We start from the raw sequence: 26,137 nt of genomic DNA, 5'->3' as shown, positions 1-26,137 counted from the left end.
AAAAGTTGTATCTGTTTCTCAGGCAATCTTTAGTGACATTTATAAATGAGAATAAAATAAGAAACTCTACTCTGGGAGTACTGGCAGAAGGGCATAATCCGGAGAAATCAGGATGTGAAACTGCCCATTTACTGCATGGAAGTTTGACTGATCGTTGTCTCTGAGTATCACAGCTTGCATACCCAAACTAGGAAAATGCCGTCTGAGTGAGCAGCACTGGGAGGTTTGCTGTCAGGAGCCCTGGAGAACAAGCAGAGCATATGAGCACGGGGCCGGAAAGCAAAGTGCTACAGGGACATCACTACAGCAGCAGAAGTCACACAACCAACCTGGGAGGAAGGAGCAGCCAGATCAGGTGTATGAGGTGCCTCCTCTAATGGGCCGGGCTGTGTTCAGCTGGTGGATGGGGTAGGAATGAGGCTTTATGGACCAGGGCACACTTTGGTGCCACGTCTTTGATTACAGACAGGAGTCTGAGCAAGTTGCTCATTTGGTACAAGGGGCAGGGACTTACAGTTTGGTCTTTCTGATTTTACCAACACCATATTTACACAAACTGGGATTTTGTATACTCCAAGCTGGTTTACTTGGTATTAGCCTTACACCCTTGCACAGAACATAATTTGTGCCTCCAAATGCATTGTTATAATGGCTTTTCTTGCACACTATTCATCCTCCAGACAATGAAACTTCAAGGGTTTCCAAGTGCAAATCTCAGTGTACTCAGGGGGAAAGAAAGTGGATGCAGGATGGATTTTATATTTAGATGTTCCTACTGGAGCCTTGATAACTGTCTTCTATAAGTTTAGAAAATGTGAAAAAACTCAAAACTGAATAAGGATGTCTCAAAACTGTTTCACAACACTTAAATACAGGTGCAAATTCCCCTTACTATACGCAGTGATTTTTATGTATTTTATCAGATAATATTTTGCTTGCTTTTCCAACGGATGTCCGTTTAAAGAATATCTTATTTTTCCTGACCTTCACAATCAGCACTGATCGATTGGAGCTTCACTTTTGTTTCCCAAAAATCAAAGTGAAATAGAACGCCTTGAGTGGAAATCAAAAGTCTTTGACATATAGCAGAAAGCTTGCTGTGCAATATTAGTACCCAAAGGCAGCTCAGAATTCTTTGTTAAGAGCAACATGCTTTCACCTTGAACATTTTAAATTTAATCTGAAGACTTAAATCATAGCAATCTTTACCATGCAGATACAATAAAACTAAGAGATTGGAAAATATCTTTTCATGTTTAACTCTGTACCTGAATATTTCATTATGCTTTAGGCAGTAGTAAGCCAGCACTTCTTCAGAGGGCCAGAGACCTATAAAACAAAGATATTTGCCTTCTTAGAACATATTTTTTCTGGTCTAAAATAATATTTGAATGCATATTACCATTTACAGACGTCTACCCACTGTTTTATTGTCTATATTTGCCATAATAGCATGGAACAAAGAAAAATAAAAAGAAGACCTATGATTTAAGCATTGGAATTAAGTATTTCATAGATTTCATCACAACTAATGATCAGAAATTTATAGATACATGCACACACACATAAACATACACATATATCTACACATATACATGGATAATCAAGACTTTAAAAGTCATATAAAATTTAATTCACTTGGGCATTCAAATGAACAACAACCTGTTTGTATCAGGCCAGATTCAAGGCCAAATTTGCCTTGTAGCCTGTTTCTAACAGGAGACAGGAGCCCTCTCATTTTTCATTAGCTACATCATCATCATCATACTACAGTCACTCCTTTTCTTTCCAGTTTCTTTTTATTTAGCTCCTTTTTCTCTTACTTTTTGTTAGGTCAGGCATCAGTCTGACTGTAAGGGAGACTGACCAGCAGCACATGCTAAGGACAAATCCAGGACTAGGGCAATAAAAGTGTGATTTTTAGTTGTGGCTCAAGAAGTTCAGAAGAAGGAGAAGAGAAAATAAAAGTGCTAAGTTCTGCTTAACAGGCACTGAAGGATTTTTGTGGTTGTTCTGCTGGTAAACTTTCCAGAGCTGCACCAGGAAGCATCACAGTTTCACCCTGCTGTATAAAGAAACCCCTCTTCTCTCATTTTATACTTGCTCTCCCTGCCATTTTTGTTTGAATTCCCCAAGTTGTCCTACAGAAATAGCCAGGAGCAATTGCACTTTCTTCACCTAATCTGTATTATTCATTAATTCATTAGCTTCCATCATAAAACTTACACTGGTCATCATCAACACTGACAACTACTTGGAGGCTTCCATGTAAATTTATTCCTTCAAAACCAGTCTCTCATGAAACTGTCTGTTTTGCCAGACCAGTTTCCCACCTGACTGGAATGTCCAGCTGAAGTGCTGTGGCCCACGGAGAGGGCAGCAAAGATCCTGTGTGCCTGACATGCTCTCCTGCAGGCACCAGACTTCATTGCTGGAGGGAGCCTGAGGAAAACAGACTCATACTCAGGAACTCGAGTTATGTTTGCAAATGTTCCCAAAGTTAAAGGAGGAAGTATCAAAGGCATATGCAGCCAAATTATCATTGTATGTGTTTTTCATCTGTGGTTGCTTCGTAATGAAAAATCATGTTTACATGTCTGTCCACACGTAAAATCCAGAGTCAGCTTCCCCCCCTCCACCAAGACGTGACATTGAGAAATGAGGCACAAACTTCATATTATGAACTATAGACATTTCAACAGTTCCAGCAAACTTATTTGACATGCAGAGCATCTTTTAGGTATTTCTACACAAGTAAGTTAAATTCCATGCAGTTTACTATGCGTATCCCTTAGACCACTTCTACCAGGTTTTTGTTCTTAAGGCTAAATTTAACAGAACCAGAAGTTTGGGAGGAAAACTGTCATCCTTTAAATCACTTAAAGCCTGATTAAAACCATCATCAATATAATTCTTCCTTTCCATCCAGTAAGTATTCTGAACTACCCTTACTCATAGTGAGAATTAATGAAAATTTAAAGATGTCTCTACTGCATGCAGATGAAGCAAAATCTAAGACGGGATTTGTCCAAAACCCTGCATATAACTTTTGTATTACAAAGATATTTAAGGGGGAAAAAAACCCAGACTGATGATATATATGTGTAACAAAACCACTAATGCAATACTTGTATTTGTCCTGTTTATGACAGTTCTGTCTGATCAGGTGGTTTTGAATGTGCTATTTTACTTAGATTTGCTAAGGGTTAAAATAAAATATTCACACAAGACTACCCATTCTTTAGTGAAACATACACTAAGAATTGTACAGGGTTTTTCATCTCCCTTTGAGCATTACAATGCTCTTGAGCATTGAAATACGCTAAAATGACAGATTTTGCAATAAATATAATAACTGTTTAAATATTTTAGTGTATAACATAAAGAATGTTTCAGTTTGCAGTGACTGGTGTATACTCAAGCAATAAAAGTGGTTTTTTAATATTTAGTGAAGACACGGCTAATTTAATACCATTTACAATACTTACATCTCACATTACAAAAACCCTCACACCCACAAACATAAAAAACTGAAACCCTTTTTATAGCAAACTTCTAGCCTGAGTGAATTTTAAAAATACTTGTCAATTGTAGGAAACATTCTTTAACATCTGACTTTTCAGTATCTTCAGTCAAATGTCTCTCACTTTTCTGCAGTTATTATTGAGAGCACTTTGAATGCTGTCACTGAATCTTTTCTGAGGGGTCACCATTCCTTCCCCTGCTACCATTACAATGTTGATACTGGCTGGAACTGCAGGTGTATCAGATAGCTCCGTGCTGAGAGAAGGGTAAAGCACCTTTGCAAAGACAATGCTCTTCTTTAGGCAGATGCCAGCAACACACACAGCTCTCCTTCCCGCTGCCTTCCCCCACAGGGAAGGGAGGATCACCTCAGCAATGGTATAAGCATCTGGAAGCTAAAGAAGCAGGAGTCAGGAGGTCTTGCATAAACAAGTCTCAAGTGTGGAAGTGCTCCCAGCTAAGCCAAGCAGCCAGAAGCCAGAATACCTGCGTTAATTTTAGTAAAAGGAAAAGCTTCTCGTGCTTGAACAGGTAGGTAAGCCTCTTTACCTTCAAAACAGGGATAAGCTTAAAGATCCATGTGGAGGAGTTTGCATTCTGCCTTCTTCCTCCTCACTCTGACCTACATTCTCCAACACAATGACCTACATTTTGAAGTTGCAAGTATAAGAAAGATAGTTCTGCTTCTGTTAGAAAACATACAGCTGTAATGCAGAAATGCAAAATTCCTGTGAATTAACAACTACCACTATGTTGTGAAAAGCATAATGTATTTCCTGCAAACACATACATATGGATATGGATTAAGTTTCCTATGAACACGCTTTAAGTAATTCTTTCATATTTAAAATAAAATTATTCTCATTTTGATATCTGAATTTGATTATAAATATACTACATTGGATGCTACCTATTTGCATGTACAATTACTTACATGTTAGTAAACTATTTACAGATGGATAGGCAAAAGAATATCAAAAGACCCCCAAATGGTGCTTGTATTTTCAAGGCTAGAAACATTCTACAAGACCTAGACAGAGGGGCTAAAAAATCTCACTGAATGATGAAACAGACAGAAACAAGAGTTTCTTTTTGCAAAAATAAATATTTTGTGACTTATACTGAAGGTTTTAAAACTCTTTATCACCTTGATAAGTACACCGTGAAAACAGAGAATAATTGCCAGAAAGCACTGGAATCTCTATTGAAACATACGAAAAAATTAAGTTGCATTGGTGCTCATAGGAGACCCTCAAGAATGGGCATGTCTGAAGACACAGGACAGAGACAGAGCGCATGTCTGCTCACATTCCAACTCTTGACAAATAGCCTTTCACCACTAGGATGGAGCAGGATTTTCACTACAAATGCCATAAGAAAGATGATATCTACTTCCAGACAGATTTATGATACTTATTACAGTAGAAGGAGTAGAAAAACATTATCACTAAATTGTATGACAGTGGATAGAGAAATGCTACAAATACATCAGAGCCATACAAAATGCAGGCATTTCTACAGCACTTACCACCCTATCATAAAATGTCACCCCAGTAATGGAGTCTACCGCACAAGAACTTGATGATATCATTAATTTCTACTGTCCCAAGTTTGCATATTGGGAACCAAAATAAGAGACACATTAAGTTATTTAGACATACAGAATGAAATTATAGGAAGGCCAAGAAAAATAACCCAAGTAATCCTTACACCATGAGGTATGATGTAACCAAATAAAGGCACCCAAACTCTTCCTACAGAGGAACAATACTAAAAAAATCATAATAATGGAAAGAAACATAACTTAAGTTGGTTTTATCACTTTCATAGTGCTTGCTATTGGAAAGTGTCAGGTCTCTCGGCACTAGTCATGGCACAACAGTTTCTTAAAGCAACCTTCAAGCCACATGACTAAGCCATGTGTAGACAGCCTTCTGAGGATGTTGTACTTTAACCATCAGCTGGAGCACCACTAGTCCAAAGCTACACAAAGCCTGTGCTTCTTCTGCAACAAATCTAAAAATGCTGAGTACTCTATGTAGTTCAGAAGATTGTCTACCAGAAATAAATTATCCAGTATTTAAAAAAAAAAAAAAAAAAGTGTTTCTCCTTCTGTTGCTTTCCCCCACATATTTTAAAGAATGCTGTCAACCCCTGGATAACAAATACTGAGATCTGATGTGAAGCTCTTACAGAACGTCATGGCAGTAGAAAAGAATTTTGAAATGCTTATTTTTAAGAAAGACACCTGACTATTGGAGCTATTATGTCTCAGCAGTGCTCCACAGGTCCAAAGGACTCACAGTTCTTTGTAGCTACTGCTTACGTTAGCTGGGATAGTGCAAGATTAGTGGAACTCTGCTCTACTGTCTGCCAGCACTGAACACAAGAAACATAGGGGCAACTGGAGGTGACAGGTGAGCTGTCCCTGGAAGCTCTGAGTAGGAGGTATAAAGCTGTCCTACAACTATTTAACTCATGCTAGGAGATTAAGAAGTTACTTTTGAAGCTAAACCAGATTAAAAGTATTTTCACATTTCCCTAGTACTTCACACAGCCCCATGTACAGACGGCTGATCTCAACATTCAAATTTTGTCTTTTATTTGCACTATTAAACTATGAGATGTCTTCCTATTCATTTGAAGTCTCAAGTAAATTTTGTACAAATCCTATCTTAACCCTCAAAAGCAAAGACAATTTAAATTTGAAAAGTCAGTCATTTTCCCCGTATGAATATATTCAAAAAGATCTTTTTTCTAGTATGTCCTGATTCTTGACAACATGAAATCACCTTATTTGCTTTAATAGTCATCAAAGTGAGAGGGAAAAAAAGCATTTTTGGGCTAAGTGATGAATAATGTTTCAAAGGTCGTACCAACAACTGCACTGAGCAAGGATGAACTGTTTTCTGACCTTAAGTAAGGCACTTTTTATCCCTCCACACGGAGACACATGGTTAGTGGAGAGCAGAAAAATCTTTAGCACTACAATAGACTGTGCAGAGGTGTTAAATTAATGGCCTGTCCGGACAGGCAATTATTCCCCATCACCTCTGCTAAAAGACTGTAGAGTAGATGGAAAATCCCCAAAACTAAGGTAATTTACTGGAAAAGGCTATTCTAGGAATAAAACATAAGTAATTCTAGGAATTTAAAACAAGGTTCTTCCATTCTTAGAGCATTGTAGCACTGCCACAACCCTAATTTTACAGTATCAAACCTTATTTTCTATATGTGACTATATTCAAGCCACATTGGAAGGTAAGTTTGATCATTTTATCCTGGTTAGTTTTTCTATGGATCACCACCACCATGCATAGCAAGAAGCATGGTACATCCGCTGAGGGTCCTGGAGAAGTAAGAGAGCAGATCAAAACCAATGTTCAACAGCACAGCACTTTGGAGCAAATTTCAAAAGCTCTAACCAATATTATGAGCCCTTCTGTCAGTGGAGCACTAAACTTCACACCCAAGTCAAAGCTAAAACATGAAGTTATGAACAGCACAGTTAAGACTAGATACCAAGTGGATGCACAGTGTCTGTCTGCCAAATACATCTTGGTAGTAACATATAACATGGGTGTTCTGACTCGAGTAACTGCTTAAGTAAAGACTACCTGCAAATAATTTCACTACTGTAGTTGGCATAGCTCTCAAAAACATTTCTAGCTCTAAACTTTCTTCAAACTCCATACCTCAACCCCCTTTGCAATATCATTTTACCATAAAAAATGTTGTTCAGTTTAGTCAGGAAGTGAAGATTGTATTTTCATTCACTTGTTCACACAGCATGCAAAATGTGACACAGATGAAAGGACAATCGGTCATCCCTGCTACCTAACATCCTACCTAAAGTGTATTGAATCAAAAAACATAAACACACATAATAAGGCACTAATACTACAAATATTCTTTTTTTAGATACCATAAAATGCATGTATGAAGAAGTGAAAAAATTTAATAGAAAATAACTTCCATAATAATCCAGACAACAAACTTGGTCACTTTAGTAAAATGAAGAAATGGAGGGAATTGGTAAGCAAGGAAAAAAACCCACTGACAAAACCCCATGTTGTTTCACTCTGTTTTCAGTACGCAAAATGTTAAGTTTACACCCATCTACAGCAGAAGCAGATAAAAGAAGGGTCATCATTGCCAAGTTAGTTGCAGATGTTGTGCCTGGAACTGTAAAATTATTTACTCCAAAACTGAATTTGAGAGCAGATTTTCAAAAGGAGAACAGCTACTAAGTACTGTGCCCCTCTGATCATTTGACCACCTCAAATGCCAGCATCTTTAAGAGGTAACATATTTTGAAAGCCCAGTTGTCTAATCTGAGGCTTTCCATTCTAAAATTTACCTCAAGAGTATTTACAAGTGAGTAACTTCAGCAATAAATGCACACAGTATGAAAAAGGAAAATTATTTAATAGCCTTTACAGTAACACCTTATATCTGTGCCTTACTGCACCTGGCTTTTGCAGATGGCAAACCACCTTTTAAGTCCAGTGAAGAGGAGTAATTTGAGGCAGGGAGAATGGCTAGCTTACTTTTCCACAGCAGGAATGCTGTAAGTGAGTTTGAAAAGGTACAAGAACATCAGAAAAAAATAGAAGCGAATATAAAGAGAAACATTTTTTCCCTATGCACATACATTTTGTAGAACCTCTTGTCTCTCTTCCAATCTAAAGCAGAATTCATGATATTCAGATCATTGAAAAATATGTATAAGCACCGGCTGAGATCTTCAGCCTAGGCAAAATGGCCTCAGCACTGTATCTCTCACTTTCATTCTCATTATTATTCATGACTAGGAGGGAAACATGATGGTCTGCAATCTGCAAATTTCTTTTAGAGCACAAACTTAAGAAGCTCGGTGGAACTGATGTGGAAATACAGTAACAAGTCAAAGCTGTAAATGTACACATATCCCTTCCATAAGAAAAATTGGCCAACTGTACAAATCTATTGGTATGATTGTCTTTAACATCTTTTTCAAATGAATGAATTTGTGGGGGGTGTGTGTGTTTTTACCTAGTTTTCAAATAGTTATTAAAAATTAAACAACACTGGAACAAACCTTTTGTGATTATAGCCTTCATTCTCCTGCAAAAAACTGGATCTATAAATTTATGTACCATTGTAGATGTAAATTACAAAATTTTATATTCAACTATATTAAAACATCTATTCCAAAAATGATTACCAGTTGTGAAAAGCAGACAGGCTTATCACTTGCTGTCAGTTGTTCATGTCTAGTTAAGCAATAATGTGCTAAAACTGCTCTTTTGTTTTGTGTAAGAATTTTGGCAATAGAAGAAATGAACACTCGTTTAATAAAAACTCAGGCTGCTTTTTGCTTTGATGGAGGAAGCAGCTGCCTGTTTTCATTTGCTGCAGAGCAGCAAAACCCATCAATATAATAAGCAGCTTAGATGCATCCATCCACAGCATCTGTAAGGATATAGGGCTATTCGCTCAAAACCAATCCTTGGTTTAATTTTAACAAAGATGTGTCTGACATATTTGAAAATGCATTATAATAGGGTTTTGAAATACTAGCATTTTCTCTTTTCTTTTTAAATACTTTCCACAGATTTTGAAAGGCAAGTATACATACTGGAGTGATAGAAACGATAAAACAAATATTACTATAGCAAACAGCAGAACTAGCCTAAAAATGCAAAGATGGGACATTAGGAGATGCCTTCTGGTTCACAGACTCTCCTGTCCCTTGAAAATACAGAAAAATAGTGTGTCAATCTTTTCAATGAAGGGGTTTTTTCACCATAACCTAGAGCAGAGAAAGACACTAGAAATACATATTACAGACTAAACCCCTGCAAAGATCATAGATACATTATACAAATATATTTCCCAAGATATACTTTTCCTTCCCTGCCTTATGCTTTGTTAAAAGTAAATAGATTAATGCTCATTTCCAAAGATATTTATCAAATTATTTTCTACTATTGCCTGAAAGTAATACAATTGCTATTAAATTCCAACAGTGTGAGTTTGTCCCAAGCGACAACTTCTAATTGCAATAAAAAAATTTTAATTAGAAGCAGAGTTCTAGGACATTCATACATAATTACAAAAACAGGAAGGGAGAGATAAAAGACTATCTGAGATAGAAACCACAAAACTCTATTTTCACTCTAAAAATGTGATACGACACATTTCTATTATTAAAAAAATCTTAAGACATTATTATTATTTTAGTGCTGTTCGGCTTTCTAAGACCTTTCTAAGCTGAGCTTTTAGATGATTTGCACATTAACTGAGAAGTCAGATAATTCTTAATCCTCCTCTTTTTCAGATCCAATAATGGATAAGGGAGCATCTTAGCATGATCAACTAGCAATCTGCCCAGCCTGAGTGGTAGTACACCTGAATTTAGGATTAGTCATCCGGTTTTCATAATATCTGATTTAAATGAGCACTCATTCTGAGAAAAGTAGAAAAAGAATATTCAAATGATATTTGAACTGTACCATTTAAATACGTGACAATAAACCTGGAGTGCATACATATTTATTTGCTTCACAAACAAGAAACTAAATAGAAAAAGGAAGATTTTAAAGAACCATGTCCAGGCTCAATTAAATAACTGCCTTTTTCCAGTATTCACAACAGCTTGTAGATACAATCAACCATATCTCAGCTCTAGCCTTGTTGCTCTATTCTGTCAATTCCAGTATCCTAGTTTCACTTTGTCTATAGATGAAGCGAGGAAACTAGTTGGGGGGTTTTTTGTGTTGTTTCGGGGGGTTTTTTTCTGTGGGGTTTTGTGGTTGTTTTGAGTTTGGTTGGTTGGTTTGTTTTGGAGTTTAGAGATACATCAGAGGTAGAGAAAAGACAAAAACTTCACATTGGTGATTAACATTTGTTACTAATATTGCTTATCTTCCTCAAGTATCTGATACTGAACATGGAAGTTCGTGTAACTGCCCTATGCACCCTTATGTAATGCTCAAGATAAAGAAAGTGGAATTTATTTGGGCAATTCTGCTTGTGTTCAGAAGTAGTGTCTAGAGCTTGGATTTCTTCTGTTTGGTTTGTGATTTGTTGTTTGATTCTTTCCCATCAAATTAACTAAAGACAATACTTTTTTGGTCCCAACAGCTTCTGACTCATTTTTTTCTCCTTTATCAAACTCCACCATTCTACACAGTTAACCAAACTACTAGAAAAGTGTCTGTTCTGTACAGCCAGGAGATATAAATTGGGTAAAAGTCAAAATAATAATTGCATGCACAGTTCAGTTTGAAGGCTTTGGACAATATTTGTCTAACAAAACAGTGTATCTTAGTACTCTGAATTTCACATACTGGCAAAGGGTGACCGTGCATCCTTCACATGCTTAGATAAATTTGTTAGGTCCATGTATAGAAAAGGCCTTGATTCTTTCTCCTGGGGTAATTTCAACTGGTGCTAAGCGTGCAATTGTCAAAAGTTTACACTACTGACAAGCATCTTGCAGCAGGTGCCCAAAATCTCCCTACATCACTAAACCTTGTTTTCTTCTTTCACATGGAATAAGATTTGTAATGAGTTCTGTAAGTGAGAATGCTGCACAAAGATGAACCAGACTTCTCATCTATTTATGGATCCATATTCCATATGAATTTAGACTGTAAGAGTTAAGGCAAATCTATATCAAAGGAAAATATTTACCTTTTTTTTCTGAAAGGCCAAGGATTTCAGGGTCCTCCAGGTCCTTCCAGGTGAGGTTTGGCATATATTCACAGGGCAACAAAAGAGAACTTGCACTACCATTGTTCATAGCTGGTTTTGCCTGAACAGGTTGCAAGAACCACAGCTGTTGATCTGGCACTTTTCATGACCATTAAATACAATGGGTCAGATCTTCAGCTGGTATTATGCCTGTGTATCCCAGCTAATGAACCAGCCTTAAATTTATTTTAAATATGCATGGTCTTTCTCAGAAAAAAAGTAGCCTTTATTATATAAGCATATGTTAGTGCTTTGGATCATTTTGTAGAGTCAAATCCAAGGGTAACCTTATCAGGAAATCAGTGTTTCAGTGGGTAATGGTAACGGAGGATACAAAAGTGATAAGAGTAGAATTTAGTCCTCAAAGTAGCCTGACATATTTTCCCCGATTACTTTCACATTTCCATGTTACTGTAATAAACCATGACCTAACTGACCACATTTTTATTTTACAAGGCATAGAAATGCAGACCAGGGCTACAAGAATTCTGCTGAAAAACATTGTAGAGATGTATAAAAACTTACATTTCTACACTCTGATACAGAAGTGCTCTTGTGTGAAGAACAATGTGCTTTGACTAAGATACATAGCTTAGGGACTTAACACCATTTTTCAGTGTTGAGAGAATGTATTTCAGAACATCCAGTGGTTTGAGTCTCAGAAACAAAGGAACAAAAGCAAAGCAAATCATTACACTCAATTTAATTAAATGAAAGCATGAAAAAGCCTATAAGCTAACCTTGTAACAATATGCTTATGTTTATTGTTAGTATGTCAGGAAAAAGAATTGATCAAATTTTGAAGTAAGAGAGCACACATCCTCTGACTTCAGGAATTGCTCAGTCATATGCCAGCACAGAAATTGGGCCCCATCTTTTGATACTGCAATTTGAGTGGGAAACCTGTCCCTTGTGTCCTACATTACATTCCATGGTGACCACAAACCTTGGGCAACCCTAGGGTTCTCTCTAGGCCATTTTATGCTTTGAGGTGGTTTTTTACTAATGGCAAAGCCAATACAGTAAGTCATCAATTTCTACAGCATTTCTTGCACCTTAAAACACTATGTTAAATCTCATGCCAAACTTCCATATTAGCAGGCAGACTCTTCAGTACCTAGTTTATGTTTTTATTTAATGAGTTTTGAGCTCAGACTTCACAAATGGAGAGGCAGGTGTATAATCTTCTGAAATTCAAACTTTTCTGCTAAGGTTTAAGTATGCTGTGACACACTATTTTCATACAGCTCTTCATCAATAGAGTAATAATGCTGCAATAATAAGGAAAGGCACTTTTTTTTTTTTAAAGGCGTTGTATAACACCATTATAGTAATTAGCAGTTAACAACTAATTTTAGCACTTTCTTGTTGTTCTCTTTTTCTGTTGAGAGTTTGAGTCACAATATAAGAGTAATTTCCTGGTACTTCTGGGGAGGGAGGGGGTGGAAGAAGAAGGGATCATGAAATATATGCAATTTTCACATATAACACACTGTTGAAAATGTAATTCTCTATGTGTTCTTTTCTAAAAATATGTTCTATATTCCTGGATTGTCTTTGCTATCAGGAGCAGGATTGAAATCTCCACTTTAGTATTTATCTGAGGCTGTGATAGCTCAGTTGTCTGCCTCCAAATGCCAAGATAGGGGGAATCTCATCAACCGGAGACCAGCTGCATGATGGGCAGTTAATAGATATATCAAACCTTAGGATATATGCTAAGCTGAGGAGATGATTGGTTGGTTGATATACTGATTGATTAGCATAGGGAGAATGGGTTTCTTCTTGACAACCTAAGATTATGCTTCAGCTAAGCTCAAATTGCTTACACCTCTTCTATTGGTTTTAAAATTACAGTCCTGTCATCTAAAATCTCTCCTCAATGAAATTTTTACCATATATAAAAATTAAAGGGAAAAAGAAAGTAGGTGCAATGGATAAGAGTAAATGGAGTAGATATATTTCACACTACTGCTGTTGGTACCACTAGAAAAAGTTGATAAGTAAATCCACTTGAAATACGTTACATATTCTGTACACTACTAGAGAGCACTTTAGAATAATTTGATGGGGGAAGTTCAAAATACTAACGAGGAAGCAGTGCTGATATTATTGCTTTTAAAAAACTGCAGTAATTATTAAGCAAGGTAATTATAGAGTTGTGATACTACTGATACATTTTTGTACTCTTTACAGGCATTTCCTAGGTTTCATAGAAATGTATTTAAATTATGTTATACATATGAGAGAAATACCATGTAATTGCAACAGAATGCATCACTTCACAGAGAAAGGCTTATATTCTGCAAGCTAAAGAAGCAACACATACACTTCTGAATTTTCCCTTGAGAAGTCCAGAATTTGCTTTGCCAAGAAAGCAGATATAATTAAATTTTGCTTATAAAATATTTTAAACTGTATCATCAGTAGGGCATGGACACTTAAAGAAAACAAAAGTAATTTTTAAAAATCACTATAATATATGTTGCCATAACAAATGCATTTCTTACGCATATCATCCATTTAATTCCCAGCATTACATGCACCAGGCTTTGTCAGTTGAGAATGACACGAATGGTATTAAATACAACATTAAAAAAACAAACCAACTTTTTATTATCTTTAATAGTTGATACTTTCAAGTGCTTCTCTACCTGGGCAAACAAGTATTTAGTAGTCACCTAACAAAAAGAAAGTGGTTTATTGGGAATGCTGAAATCTGCATTAATGAATAAGACTGTATTTCTCAGATTTTTTTTTCTTCCCTTTAGTATCTGCTATGAGCGGTAGGGGATCAGCTGCAACTCAAATCCCCAGCTGAACAACCCAAATACAACTGAGTGAGCAGACTTAAAACAAGGCCATTTATTGGTGCCTGTTATGCAAACAAAGCATCCAAGTCTTAGAAACAGATGTCAACTGAAGCATATGCTTACTGTAAACTGGAATTTGATTCTTTTTATAAAAATAGACTTAAATGGGCCTTCAGAGACTAGGCTGCCTCTTGTTGTATACCATTGCCTAACTTGATTCAGCCTTAAGCTTTTTAAAAGATGAATAGACTGATATCCAAGGGCAAAAAAAAAAGTAAAAAAACCCCCAACATTAAATGGGAAATAAATGATAACATGTTGGAGCAGTTCCCAGAAGCAATTTTACAGATTTCCTCTAAAAACACAAGACAGGAAGTTCAAAGCACAGCGCAGGTCACCTATGGCATGTTGAGTTATCATTTTTATACCACTTAGGGTGAAAAAGGGACTTTATGTTCAAGTGGCAAGTTTAGTACTCTGCTTTTCCTTCTTCCTTTCTTTTTTTCACCTCTTCTCACATCTTGATGCCTTTTAAATGTCACTTATTTTACATGAGGCAGTTGGTGGAGACATGAGTCAACAGCAATCAGAACCATTATCCCCTGCAGCGAGCCCTGGTCCTAATGCATTATGACACCTTAGCTGGCCAGCCACCGATTTACCTTTCTGCTTCTTAGGGAATTAAGTGGCATCATGTGAAAATGGTTGTGATATGAACAGCATGGGCATAACTGGTATTAAATTTACCTCTCAGCCTAAGTGAATTTTCCTCACATGTGACTAATCAAAATGAAAGCTGTGGACATGGGCAGATCTGGCCAGCACTTCTCCACCCCTGGGATTGGGGCTATTTTGTTTTATCTCTTTGTACAAGCTGGCTGAAGTTTAAAGTGAAGGGGATAATCCAGTGCTGGTGTCTTTATGAAATAACATCCTTACATGAAGAGGCTTTTAACTGTCTGTCGCTGTCCTCTCAAAAAAAAAAGAGCGTGACAATCTCATTTTGCTGAGCACCCTCCCATGAAAGGAGAAAATAATAGCCATAACAGCTATGGCTAGTACTGACCTTACATGATCCATTATCCACTAAACACTTTAAAAGTCAGTTTTACATACACTGTGGGGGAAATTAGAGAACTATCACAATCATTTTCACTTTAGTGAATTTGTCTTCTGTTTGAAGTCAGTGACTTGATATCCTCGTACATAACTCTCCGTGTCGCTCCAAGAAAAGAAAGAGGAAGTCTCGCTGTAAAAATCGATCTTGTGCAAAAAGGTGGGAAACACACCATACTTTTCCTATTCTGATTAATAAAGATACTGCCAGCAGTGAAACTCAATTTAGCATGAACTTTCTTCAGAGTAAATGTGAAATAATACAAAAATCATTATATAATTTAGAAGTGTTCAATGTCAGTACAAAAATATTTTTATCAATCATTTCAGCTGAGATAAGTAGGTGCCAAAGAAAGTGCAGGCAGACCAATTATCATCCTGTGCAGTCAGAAAGATATTTATTCACAGACTAGAGTGCCTTGCATTTTACTACAAACCAGCTGTGAATGTTACTGATAATAACAGCAGTGCTAGATTTTCCCAAAATACTGTAGTCTCTTTCTAACAACTCAATTGTACAGGACAAAAACACCTGGAGCATGAAGTCCTCGCCTACTTGCAAGACTGCTCAGCCTTCTGTGACTGTGAGAATGAATTTCCAATGCATGAATTTTAGGCATTTACTGCTTGATCTAAGTTAAAGTCAGTAGTAACTATAGTTCAAACTAGAAGTATTTAATCAAATTATATTCAGATAAATAGTGATTAAAAGCTATGATTGAATGGTTCAAATTTTAAGATTAACCCAGTCTATTCTGACAGTACTAAGAGACTTTCAACTTGTAATAATCTATTACTGTACATATTGCATGTTTGAATGGAGAAAAATTAATTTAAAAAAATGAAAAATTAAGCACTAGAAACCTATCAAGACTAAATGATGGCATTTACAAAATCAAAGCATACTTTTCTTATGAAAAGAGAGACGTGGAAATACACAGATTTACATCGAAGTATTTATCTCGGATATAATATTTATTTTTTAAGAATCTAAACAAGGCCAAAACCCACCATAAATATTTTTTACACTCATTTTTAGAAATGATTGAAGGTAAAGATTAGGAAGAGGGTTCAGATTTTTAATTGTTACAAACACAAGAAAAAATATTAATCATGCATGGAGCTTGCCTGGGTAACCTTCATTTTATCAACGAGTCCACATAATTAAGGTCAAGTTAATGGAGAGATTGAAATTTAGGGAACATGTCAATTAAGATAAACAGGAAAATTACCTCTTCCTAAAAGGATTAGCCTCAAGTGGAAAGGTTGGTTCAGAAAATTACAATCCATTTGGTAAGGAAGACAGATCCACAGTAAAGTTAAATCTGAAGTGCACAAGCCAGCAAATTCCACCCAAAAGAGTCACAAAAAAAAATTTGAATAGAATCATCCTTCTTTTATTACTTTCCCTAAAAAGAAAATTATGATTTGCACAGCAGAAATGATTGCAAGAGGTATGACATATGTCTTGCTTTTTCTTTCCCTTCAGTTTCAGACTTAATTGGACAATGAAGTCTAAAGACTCACAGAAAAGCAGAAGGTATCCTGTTTTCAATGACACTATACATTAATGCCACTGTGAAAACATCTGGACCAAAAGGATATTTGTAAATATTCAATTAGATTACCATGTTTTGTCCCTAAACGACAAGAATTATTATTCTAGAATTTGACAAGAAACAAGAGAGTGACAAGACACAAGCAAAATATTCTCCATTGTCTAGAGGGCCTTGTAATTTCCCATTTAGCTGTGTCCATTTCAACTTCTCAGAAACTATTTTCAGAATTTTAAAACCCCCATTGTATTCCTCTTCTGGTTTACTGCTTTTATGATACAAAGAAACTAAGAAAATTTTGAAGGTAGTATGGCAGCCTTTAGTAAGATGAGAAAGCTGATAACTGCTGGAGACATGGAGACTTCCAGTGACCTCTGATATCCTCCGCCAGAAACTCTGTACCTAATTGCACGCTACTTTCCTGCTTTCCAAACAAGAATAACACGGTAAAAAAACAAAGGTGGCAGCTTTGATAGAGTCAAGGCCGCGCTGACTTGAGTAAAATGGTTTGCAATGAAAATGTGGCACAGGGATAATGGTTTTTCAAATGCTTTCTACTTATCACCTAGAAGCACATCTGCAAAGCTGAGATTTTGAGGGGAAAAAAAAAAAAATATATATATATATAGATACACACAAATATAAAACCCACCATGTACGCATGTATTTTTTTTCCGTCCCAGAGTCCTTATAGGAAGCAATGGTTTGCAGAATTATTACTAGTAGCTTCTCATACAACTACTATACCTCCAAAGTAACTTCCAAAGCATCCAGCGCAATTGAAACCTCCTCAGGGGCAGCCATTGCTCTGACAGGCCTGCCAGTACCAAAATGCCCAGGACCAGCCTGACACGACCAATGCAATCACTGCTCACCTCCTGTCCTCTCCAGCTTCTCTTTCCACAAGAGTGGCTCCAAAGTGTTACAGCCCTGACCACGGCAGTGCCGGGTCCGTTCACTTCACCTCAGAGTCACAGCACTTGAATGAACATTGCATGTCTATTTACAGATTTGCCATCTGACTTAAGTTTCAACCACTGACAGAATGTTTTTACACCATTCTTTTCCTAACAATGTTCTGAGACTTGCATTCTGGGAACCCATGCCAATTTGTCTGTATAAATGCATGCTTATTTAATAACAATGCCAAAGGTTCAGCTTGAGTTTTGTCTTTTTTTCTTCTTTATTAAATAAACACTGTAAAATAAACTATCCTTTCCACTGAATTGATCTCTATTCTATCCAGTAGAGGGACAACACATTATGATAGCCTCTACATAATGCTGCGATATTTTCATTCAAAACAAAAGACTAAAGCATGTATTTAGTCACAACAAAGCAGCAATATCACATTGCAATATCAGATTTTTTTAAAAAAAAATCAGCTGTCACTGTTGCAACCAACCAGTCCAATAAAATGCTATTACTGGCCACAACTTTTGGGAACATATGTGCGAGAGAACACATTAACATATCTGCAATACTGCTTCTTAGGGCAATAAAACTTTTCTCTCTTTAGAAAAGAAAGATTAAATATGAAACAAACTTATCTATGTATCTATTGCCAAAATGACTGAACAGGAAAATAGGAAAAATACACAAATGTGGCTTAAAAGCATCATTCCAATTATCCCCTGGGTATTGTTATACACCTTAGTTTTGTCAGGCAGGATAAAGAGCAGAAATATTACAGCAACCAAGCAGATGGTCTGTGGAACCAGATTACACACTTCAGAAATAAGAGAGAAGCAACACATTCAAGCCTTCTGTTTGGACAGAAGAGCCATCTTAGCCTGTCTGACCTATTAGCTAGTAAACTAGAGCATACTGCCAAGTGCTATCATGCTGTTCCTTTAAAAAGCAAACAACCTCAGTTTTTACGATAGGTACTGCATCATTTTAAGAGAATTGCAGGTAATGTCTGCTGCATTAGACAGATGGTCATATCATGAAGCCATATACAAGTCACCATGACTAAAACTGACGTTTGCTATCTTGTTAATCCGCATAAACTGCAAAACAAAGTAAACTGATGCTGAGTGCTTTCCTAGTACCTAACAGTTCACATATATGCACGTACGTATAATAACCACTTACAGCTGAACATGTAATAAGGTTCAATGTTGTTTTTGACAATGCTTTTTCAAAACCTAGTATTAATTTTGTATATATAATTTGGCAGTGTGAAAATTCCAATTGTAATCTCACCTTGATTTAACCTTTGCATAACTTTACTGACTTCCAGGGAGTCAGTGATAAAGTAGAGAACAGACAATTTAGATTCAAGAATAGTATGTATCTTCTCTAGCCATAAATAAACTAAATACAACAGAGAATAGAGTAGCACTCTATCAAGGCCAGGTTTTACTGTACAATTTCCAAAACACCTGGGTTTTCTTCTGTCCTTGCTTCAGTACAGTTAGCATTATAATTACAGAATGTGGTGACTGCCTTTGCAGTAGTATGCTTGAATCTCCCATTCATGCCTATGAAAAAAGGGGAGATGTAGCTACTCTCCTTGACTGTCCTCAATAAAAATTTCTCACACCACAAAATTGCGTATCAAAAGATCTGTATGGTAAATATCCCCCCCCCCCCCCCCCCAGGGCTCCCATGGAATTGGAAGAAATATTAAAAGAAGTAAACTTCTGTATCTTGCTTACTTCTGCTATACATCAGAGAGACTATTTGGTAAAAAAATTATAATTACTTAGTAATTAACTCTAGTTTGGTTTTTTTTTTTTAGGCAATTAATTAATCTTTAAAACAGAAAAAAAAAAAAAAAAAAGAATGTTTCCAGCAACCAGGCCTTTTCAAAATGAGTTGTCTCTACATATATTCGCATGGAGAGCTGCTCCAGGCTAGAGGCAGTTTCCCCCTCCCACATCTACAGACAGCATATCCAAGCCCCACCTAACCTGCTGCTCAGTTGAAGGATATGTAAGATAGCACATTTCCTATCTGCTAGGCTGCTCTCAGCCTCAGAACTGCAACCAAACCCGGCAGACCAGGAACGATTTCACATTGCACCTGGAGAGTTGCCGGTAAGCAACCAGCGCCTCTTCCCCGTGTGGCAGTGCAGAGGTGCACATTCCCCATCAAGCTGACCCCAGGCAGTACTGTACACATGGTGACAGATGCCAGCAGACAGGTCTGAAAACCTTCCAAATGAACAATTCTAGGTCTGCTGCACTAAATGCAGCAGAGTTTCTGGATACCTTCCCGGATGGTTTAACATTGGGAAAAAAAACGGATGGGAAAGTGCATGTGGTCCAGGGTGCAGATGTCCGTAAGTGAAGTCAGAGCTGCAGCATCCACTCGGCTGCTGCACAAACTGACTAGCAGAGATCTGCTTTGGCTTCTGATCCCTTGCCTCCTCACAGAGCACTGGACCCTGCGCGAGTAACGAGGAGCACAGCCCAGCAAAGCCCCACTGTGCATCTCAATGGTTCAGTGTCATTCTGGGCAACAATACCCTTGAACTAAAGTGGGAGAGAGAAGAGGAAAGGGAGAGCAAATGGGATGGTTTTAGATGAGAAAGGAAGTGGAATAGATATGGGTGCTTATGGGTCATGCCTTCAATATCAACTGATCACTCACAAAGCTGGCTCTGGCTGGCTTAAAATGCAGAAAAGAAGAGAAAAGAAGAATACAATGACATAAGAAGAAGATTAGATTACAATTCCTGATTATATCTTCAAACCTGATGGATTAGGAGTGTGAGACAGTTGAAACCCATGGAAATGCTAGTGTTGCTCTCTGGATACCTGACAACAGCTTGTTTCTTAAGTCCTGGCAATGTGTATGTCAGAACACATGGCTACTACTAGAGCCTAGGAGAAAATTCCCTCTGTGTATTGCATAGTTTTTGAGTCTTTCACTCAGCAGGGTTTGAAAAAGCTCCTTGTTCCTCTTGGAAAATCTAGCATGGCCCCTTCCTTTAGCACTCTAAATATGATACAATTTTTGTATTTTTGGCACATCTATGGATTGGAAAGTTTTATCTGCTGTGCAGAGAAGGCCAGCTTTGCTATGAGCTGATGCCTTGGATATCTAACAACTTCTCTAAGTTCAATTTTTCAATCACCACTACCAGAAAAAAGAGAAACTAAATAAAAGTTGGATTTGAATATCCAGTTCTCAAGAGTTATCATGTACAAATGTAAAATTAAGAGTTCTGCAAATATTTTTAAAATTACAAACAAAATGTTTCCAAGTGTGAAACATAATCTGGATTCTTACACAAAAATATTAACATGAAAGCATAATCAATTAAACTGCACAGCTGCCATAGAACATCTGACCAGCTAACTGTGTATGAATATAGTCATTAAGAGAAAACATTTTACTAAGACGTTCTCAAAGGCCACTACCATTTCAGCAGTCACTCAGGGACAGCAGAAGAACAATTTTAAAGATTACAGGAAGCATTCGCTATTGACTTTATATAGATTTGCCTAAGAATTTACAAAGATTGGACTGCAATTTAGACAACACTGTTGCATTGCTTGCAAATCATATTTTACTACACAATGGCTCATCTCCTCATCTATGTACTGACTTTTAAAGTAGAAACTGTAAGTCTTATTTTTAAGTGACAAGAACACTTCTATTATTAAAATGGAACCTCACAGTTCACATCAAAATAAAGATGATTTGTGAAGCATAAGCATTCTTGGGATCCCTTTTGGTCCTTTCCATTGCAAAGTGAACGATCTCGCTGATACTCAAATTATACTTCTTCAAAGAACTTCAGTGCGCAGTTAATTTGATTCTAAGATATGAAATAGCTTCTAAAATATGCATGAGCAAAACTGAATTTTAGTAAGTGATTGTGCATATAAGTTCCTTAGGCTTCACTTTACATCTGTCATTGTCATCATGAAAGAAAAATCTCAGTGCAAGTAACAATAGAAAAGCAGCTGCTTCTATTCTAGTTTGATGATCAAATTAATGATTGCCTTAATGAGGAAAGCCTGGCTGTAAATCTATATACAAATCTGAATTTTCCCCAAGTTCAAAAGAAGCCAGACCCAGAGTATTTATTTCCTCACACTAAAATAATGAAGTATCATTACTCAATCTGAACACAATTTGTTATAACATCGTTATGTTCTATCCTTCATACAGGGAGCACACAACATTAAGCACACTTTTAACTTCTTAATCATTTATCTTAATCATCAAAATAATCAAAAATCTTAACCACCAATAATACCACTTTTGCCTCACTTTTACTGACACCATTTGTAAAGATAAGAATGACAGTAGTAACAGATTACACTGTACTTTTGAAAAATGCACATGAAACTGAGTTACCTGATATAATCACAGATGACTCAGGTCACAGATGACCTGATATAATCACAGTGACTCAGTTCCTTACAATCAGGAAAAAGAGCAAATTCCCAGGCATTTTCTTAGTATATTTTCTTCATATTTTCCCAGACTTACTAATAGGTGTGGACTTTGCAAAACAAAAATTGAACAAATTGATATATTAAAAATAGTGTGGACAGCTCTAACTATGCAAAACTTATATAACTTACCACATCACTGGGAAAATTCTTACAGTGTAAAAGTATCTATTTATATGTAGTATGGGAGAAGAAATGTAAAACAATCCTGAGAGGTTCTGGCATCAAGAGGTGCTCTTGACAAGGTACATTAATACAGGATTATGGATTTCTGCACTTTGTATTAGCAGCAGTTAAAAATATAATTCATGTAGTGGCATTCTCAAAACACAGTGTCTTGAGTGTGATTTTTTGCAGAACAGTCCCCTCTTGAGGAGAACATTTTCAAACTACAAATTCTGGGTAACTCACATAATCCAAAAATATTTTCAGAGGTCCTACTATCACTTGTCGGAACATAGAGTTACTGCAATAGACTGCCAGTCTTGGGAAGCACATAAAAAATATCTTGACTCAACAAAATTGATTTCTAGAAGACATAAAAATGAGTGGTTCTTTCCAAAGTCCTCATGGAAAAAATTTAGTAAAAAAATAAATTATGATACTATGTAATCCTAAATATGAATGATGTAATATCATACCATTAAGGACAAAAAAAAGAATTAGTGACAGAAAAATGGATTATTGAGATACATAACTTTTTCTATGTTTATGTAATAAACAATACTAATACAACATCCAGGAAACTGTACAGGCCCTGACATGTGATTGCATTAAGCACTAATGGAATGTACACCATTGTACAGTTTCCCTAATATTCCAACAAATTGTTATTGATCTGGCCATGCACCTTGACTACATACTTCAATTTTTTCTTATTACTTGTATCTTTGGTTAAATTAGTACTGTAAAAAAATAAATAAAAAAAAAAAAAGTAAAAATCATGAAGTCAATACTAAATTTAGGGACATATTATGACAATACAATATAGTCTAAAGTATATTAGTTGGTTTAAATTCATTCTGTTGCTGAGCTGTGTATTTCCTAAATAGAAAGGAAGAATCATTAATATTACTCATATGGAAATTGAAATCAGTATGAGTCAGGGTTTCATACTACGTGCACACACACAAACCCATACATGAAAGGAAAGGCAGTACTTTACTATGGCATATGTAAGAGTTCCTTATGCTAATGCAAAGTTAAAAATAAAAAAGTGTTGTTATACTAAAGCAACCTGTTCTTAATCTTGTGTCATTGTGCAAATTAGATGAGTCATCCACCTTTCATTCTGATCTACATCATGGCAAGGACTAGAAAAATAATTTTGCTTTACTCCACTCATCTAAACTGAATGCAATGAAAATGATACAACAAGCAAAATACAAATAAAAACAACGGCTAAAATTATCAGAAACATTTTTAGCAGGCAACAGAAAATATTTCCTCCCTCCCTTCCTTTTTTCCTTTCTCCCTCCCTCCCTCCATCCCTCCCTTCCTCATGTTTGTTATTCAACATCCCAAAGTATGGTACATGTTAGTCCAATACTACTGAGTTGCCTAAAAAACCTCAAACTGAAATAACAATTAGTAATTTTAGAAAGGAATGCAACTGAAGAAGAAATTAAGTACTACATAGAATTATCTGAAAAGATCTGGAAAAATAAAAATGCAGCAAGATAAGGTGTCATTAAATAGTAAAAAGACCTCATCTCTCCACACGAGAGCACTGTTTCAAGTGAAACAACATGTGAATTTACTGCATTATATCCAACACTGCAGCCCAGTTTTGAAATTGTATACACCAGAAAATGCTGATATAAATTACATAAAAAATCTAAACCAGTTAAGACGAAGAGATCTTCTCATCCACAGATCATAATTATGCATGTTAAATGACATCACTGTGTATCATGCATCAGACAATGCACTGACTTCTGCAGGTTCTGAAAAAGAATGTCTTCACATTAAGTACTGCATGAATGGACAGAATATGGAAGAGATTTCTACTTTTCTGCAACATAAGGAATGGTCACTACTGAATTTGACATGTTCTTTCTGATAGAGTATGACAAATCCTGTTGTTTTACAAAAAAGCATACAGCCACATTCCATGACTCCTATTTAGCAGTTCACAACAACTCTAGATCCATCAGAAAACTGTCAGTTTAATAGAGCAAGAGGAAATCCTAAGTCTTAGAGAAATTTGCACTGAAATCAATGAAGGACAGCAAATACAACCTGTGAATGGAAGAAAACCTAGTGTAATTCTTGAAGCTGCTACACACTGGCCATAAGACCATAAACAAGTCACTTGCACCTTATACCTTCCTTATTTTCCTCTCTGTGTAAGGCAGATCACAGAATCACCAGGTTGGAAGAGACCTCCAAGAGTCCAACCGATGCCCTAACACCACCTCAACTAAACCATGGCACTGAGTGCCACGTCCAATCTTTTTTTAAACACATCCAGGGATGGTGACTCCACCACCTCTCCAGGCAGACAATTCCAGTATTTAACCACTCGTTCCATAAAAAACTTTTCCCTAACATCCAACCTATATTTCCCCTGGCACAGCTTGAGACTGTGTCCTCTTGTTCTGTCAGTTGCTGCCTGGCAAAAGAGACCAACCCCCACCTGACTACAACCACCTTGCACATAGCTGTAGAGAGTGATAAGGTCACCTCTGAGTCTCCTTTTCTCCAGGCCAAACGACCCCAGCTCCCGCAGTCGTTCCTCACAGGGCTTGTGTTCCAAGCCCCTCACCAGCCTTGTCACCCTCCTCTGGAGGCGCTCAAGCATCTCAATGTCCTTCCTGAGCTGAGGGATGATGTAGTCATGTTCCATTGTTTTCACACAATTCAAGGCGTGAATCCATATTCTATTTCAAAATAAAGATGGGACTTTGCACACTGTCTTCAGACAGTCATTTCATTGCTTTGTGACAGACTCTGCCTCACCTTCTCTCTATCTTTTTGACTTACTGCTCTTTGTGGTAATACCTCTTACTGTATGTTCAGGTACTAGAGAGTGGTCTTGAACCCTATGCTTAGCCACATTACTTAAGTAGCAATATTAGGAAATAGTTTTGGCCTTGGCTTCCTAGATAATCCATGTAGAAAGAAGAAATCAGAGCAGAAACCTAAGTCAGGTTTTCTGAACTACTCTGGAAATGGATACCTTTCCCATTGACTCTAATGGAAACCCAAAGGTTTTAGATCTCTAAATTCATCACCTAAGTTTTAACAGTCTACAAACTATTACAATTCAAACAAATAACCACGAACTGTTTGGCTTCAGCATATCCTTTTAACTACTTAGAATTTGGATCCTGTGAACACAATGCTATTTTGGGGCATGAGTCTCCTAATATGCTATCCTTTCTTTAGGTGTATATGAATTAATCATTGAAGTTTAGTATCCAATGAATTTTTCCTTTTTTTTTTTGTTGCATGAACAAATGCTAAATTTAGTTATGCTATGATTAGTAAATATTAAAATCTCTTTTGAAAGAGCTTGTATTATATAAGAAACCAGTGTTCTACCCTTTGGCCCCTCATTCTTTCTTTGGGCTGATTGTTAAGATTATCCCAGCACAGGGAAGACAACACACTTCTTGGCCTGGGACACCCATTTCCCTTCCAATCTATAAAGCCAAGGATTTAAATATTCTTGATGAATTAATTTTTAAATTTTATGAATATTGTTTTACAATTATACAAGAAGAGGTCACAAATTAGGAATAGTGACCTATATTATTATGGGTATGAGATCTTAATGCTTCTATGTTATTAGAATACCAAAAACCACCAATGTGAACAAAGAAGTTAAACAGACAGGAGATAATCCTGATCTTTCATCACTAAAAACCAGGTAAGAATTCACTAGTCCATTAAGTTGCACTCATGAAAATGACAGGGAATAGAAGCATTCCACATTTATTACTTGTTCTTACAACTCTTAGATTTC

General features: G+C 36.5%; 1 protein-coding gene across 1 annotated transcript in view; it reads right to left on the bottom strand.

Moving 5' to 3' along the window:
• CAMKMT (calmodulin-lysine N-methyltransferase) overlaps positions 1-26,137 on the bottom strand; it is a gene marked incomplete at both ends in the record, with an annotated part of 214,818 nt that overhangs the window by 41,645 nt on the left and 147,036 nt on the right. Inside the window, one exon of the mRNA XM_082277283.1 lies at positions 1,269-1,329. Coding sequence (XP_082133409.1) covers positions 1,269-1,329 — 61 coding nt within the window. The remainder of the gene's footprint in view (positions 1-1,268; positions 1,330-26,137) is intronic.

The sequence above is a fragment of the Coloeus monedula genome (assembly GCF_965178545.1).
Source record: "Coloeus monedula genome assembly, chromosome: 2".
In the NCBI taxonomy this organism is placed as follows: Eukaryota; Metazoa; Chordata; class Aves; order Passeriformes; family Corvidae; genus Coloeus; species Coloeus monedula.
This window is presented reverse-complemented; position numbering and strand designations above follow the sequence as displayed.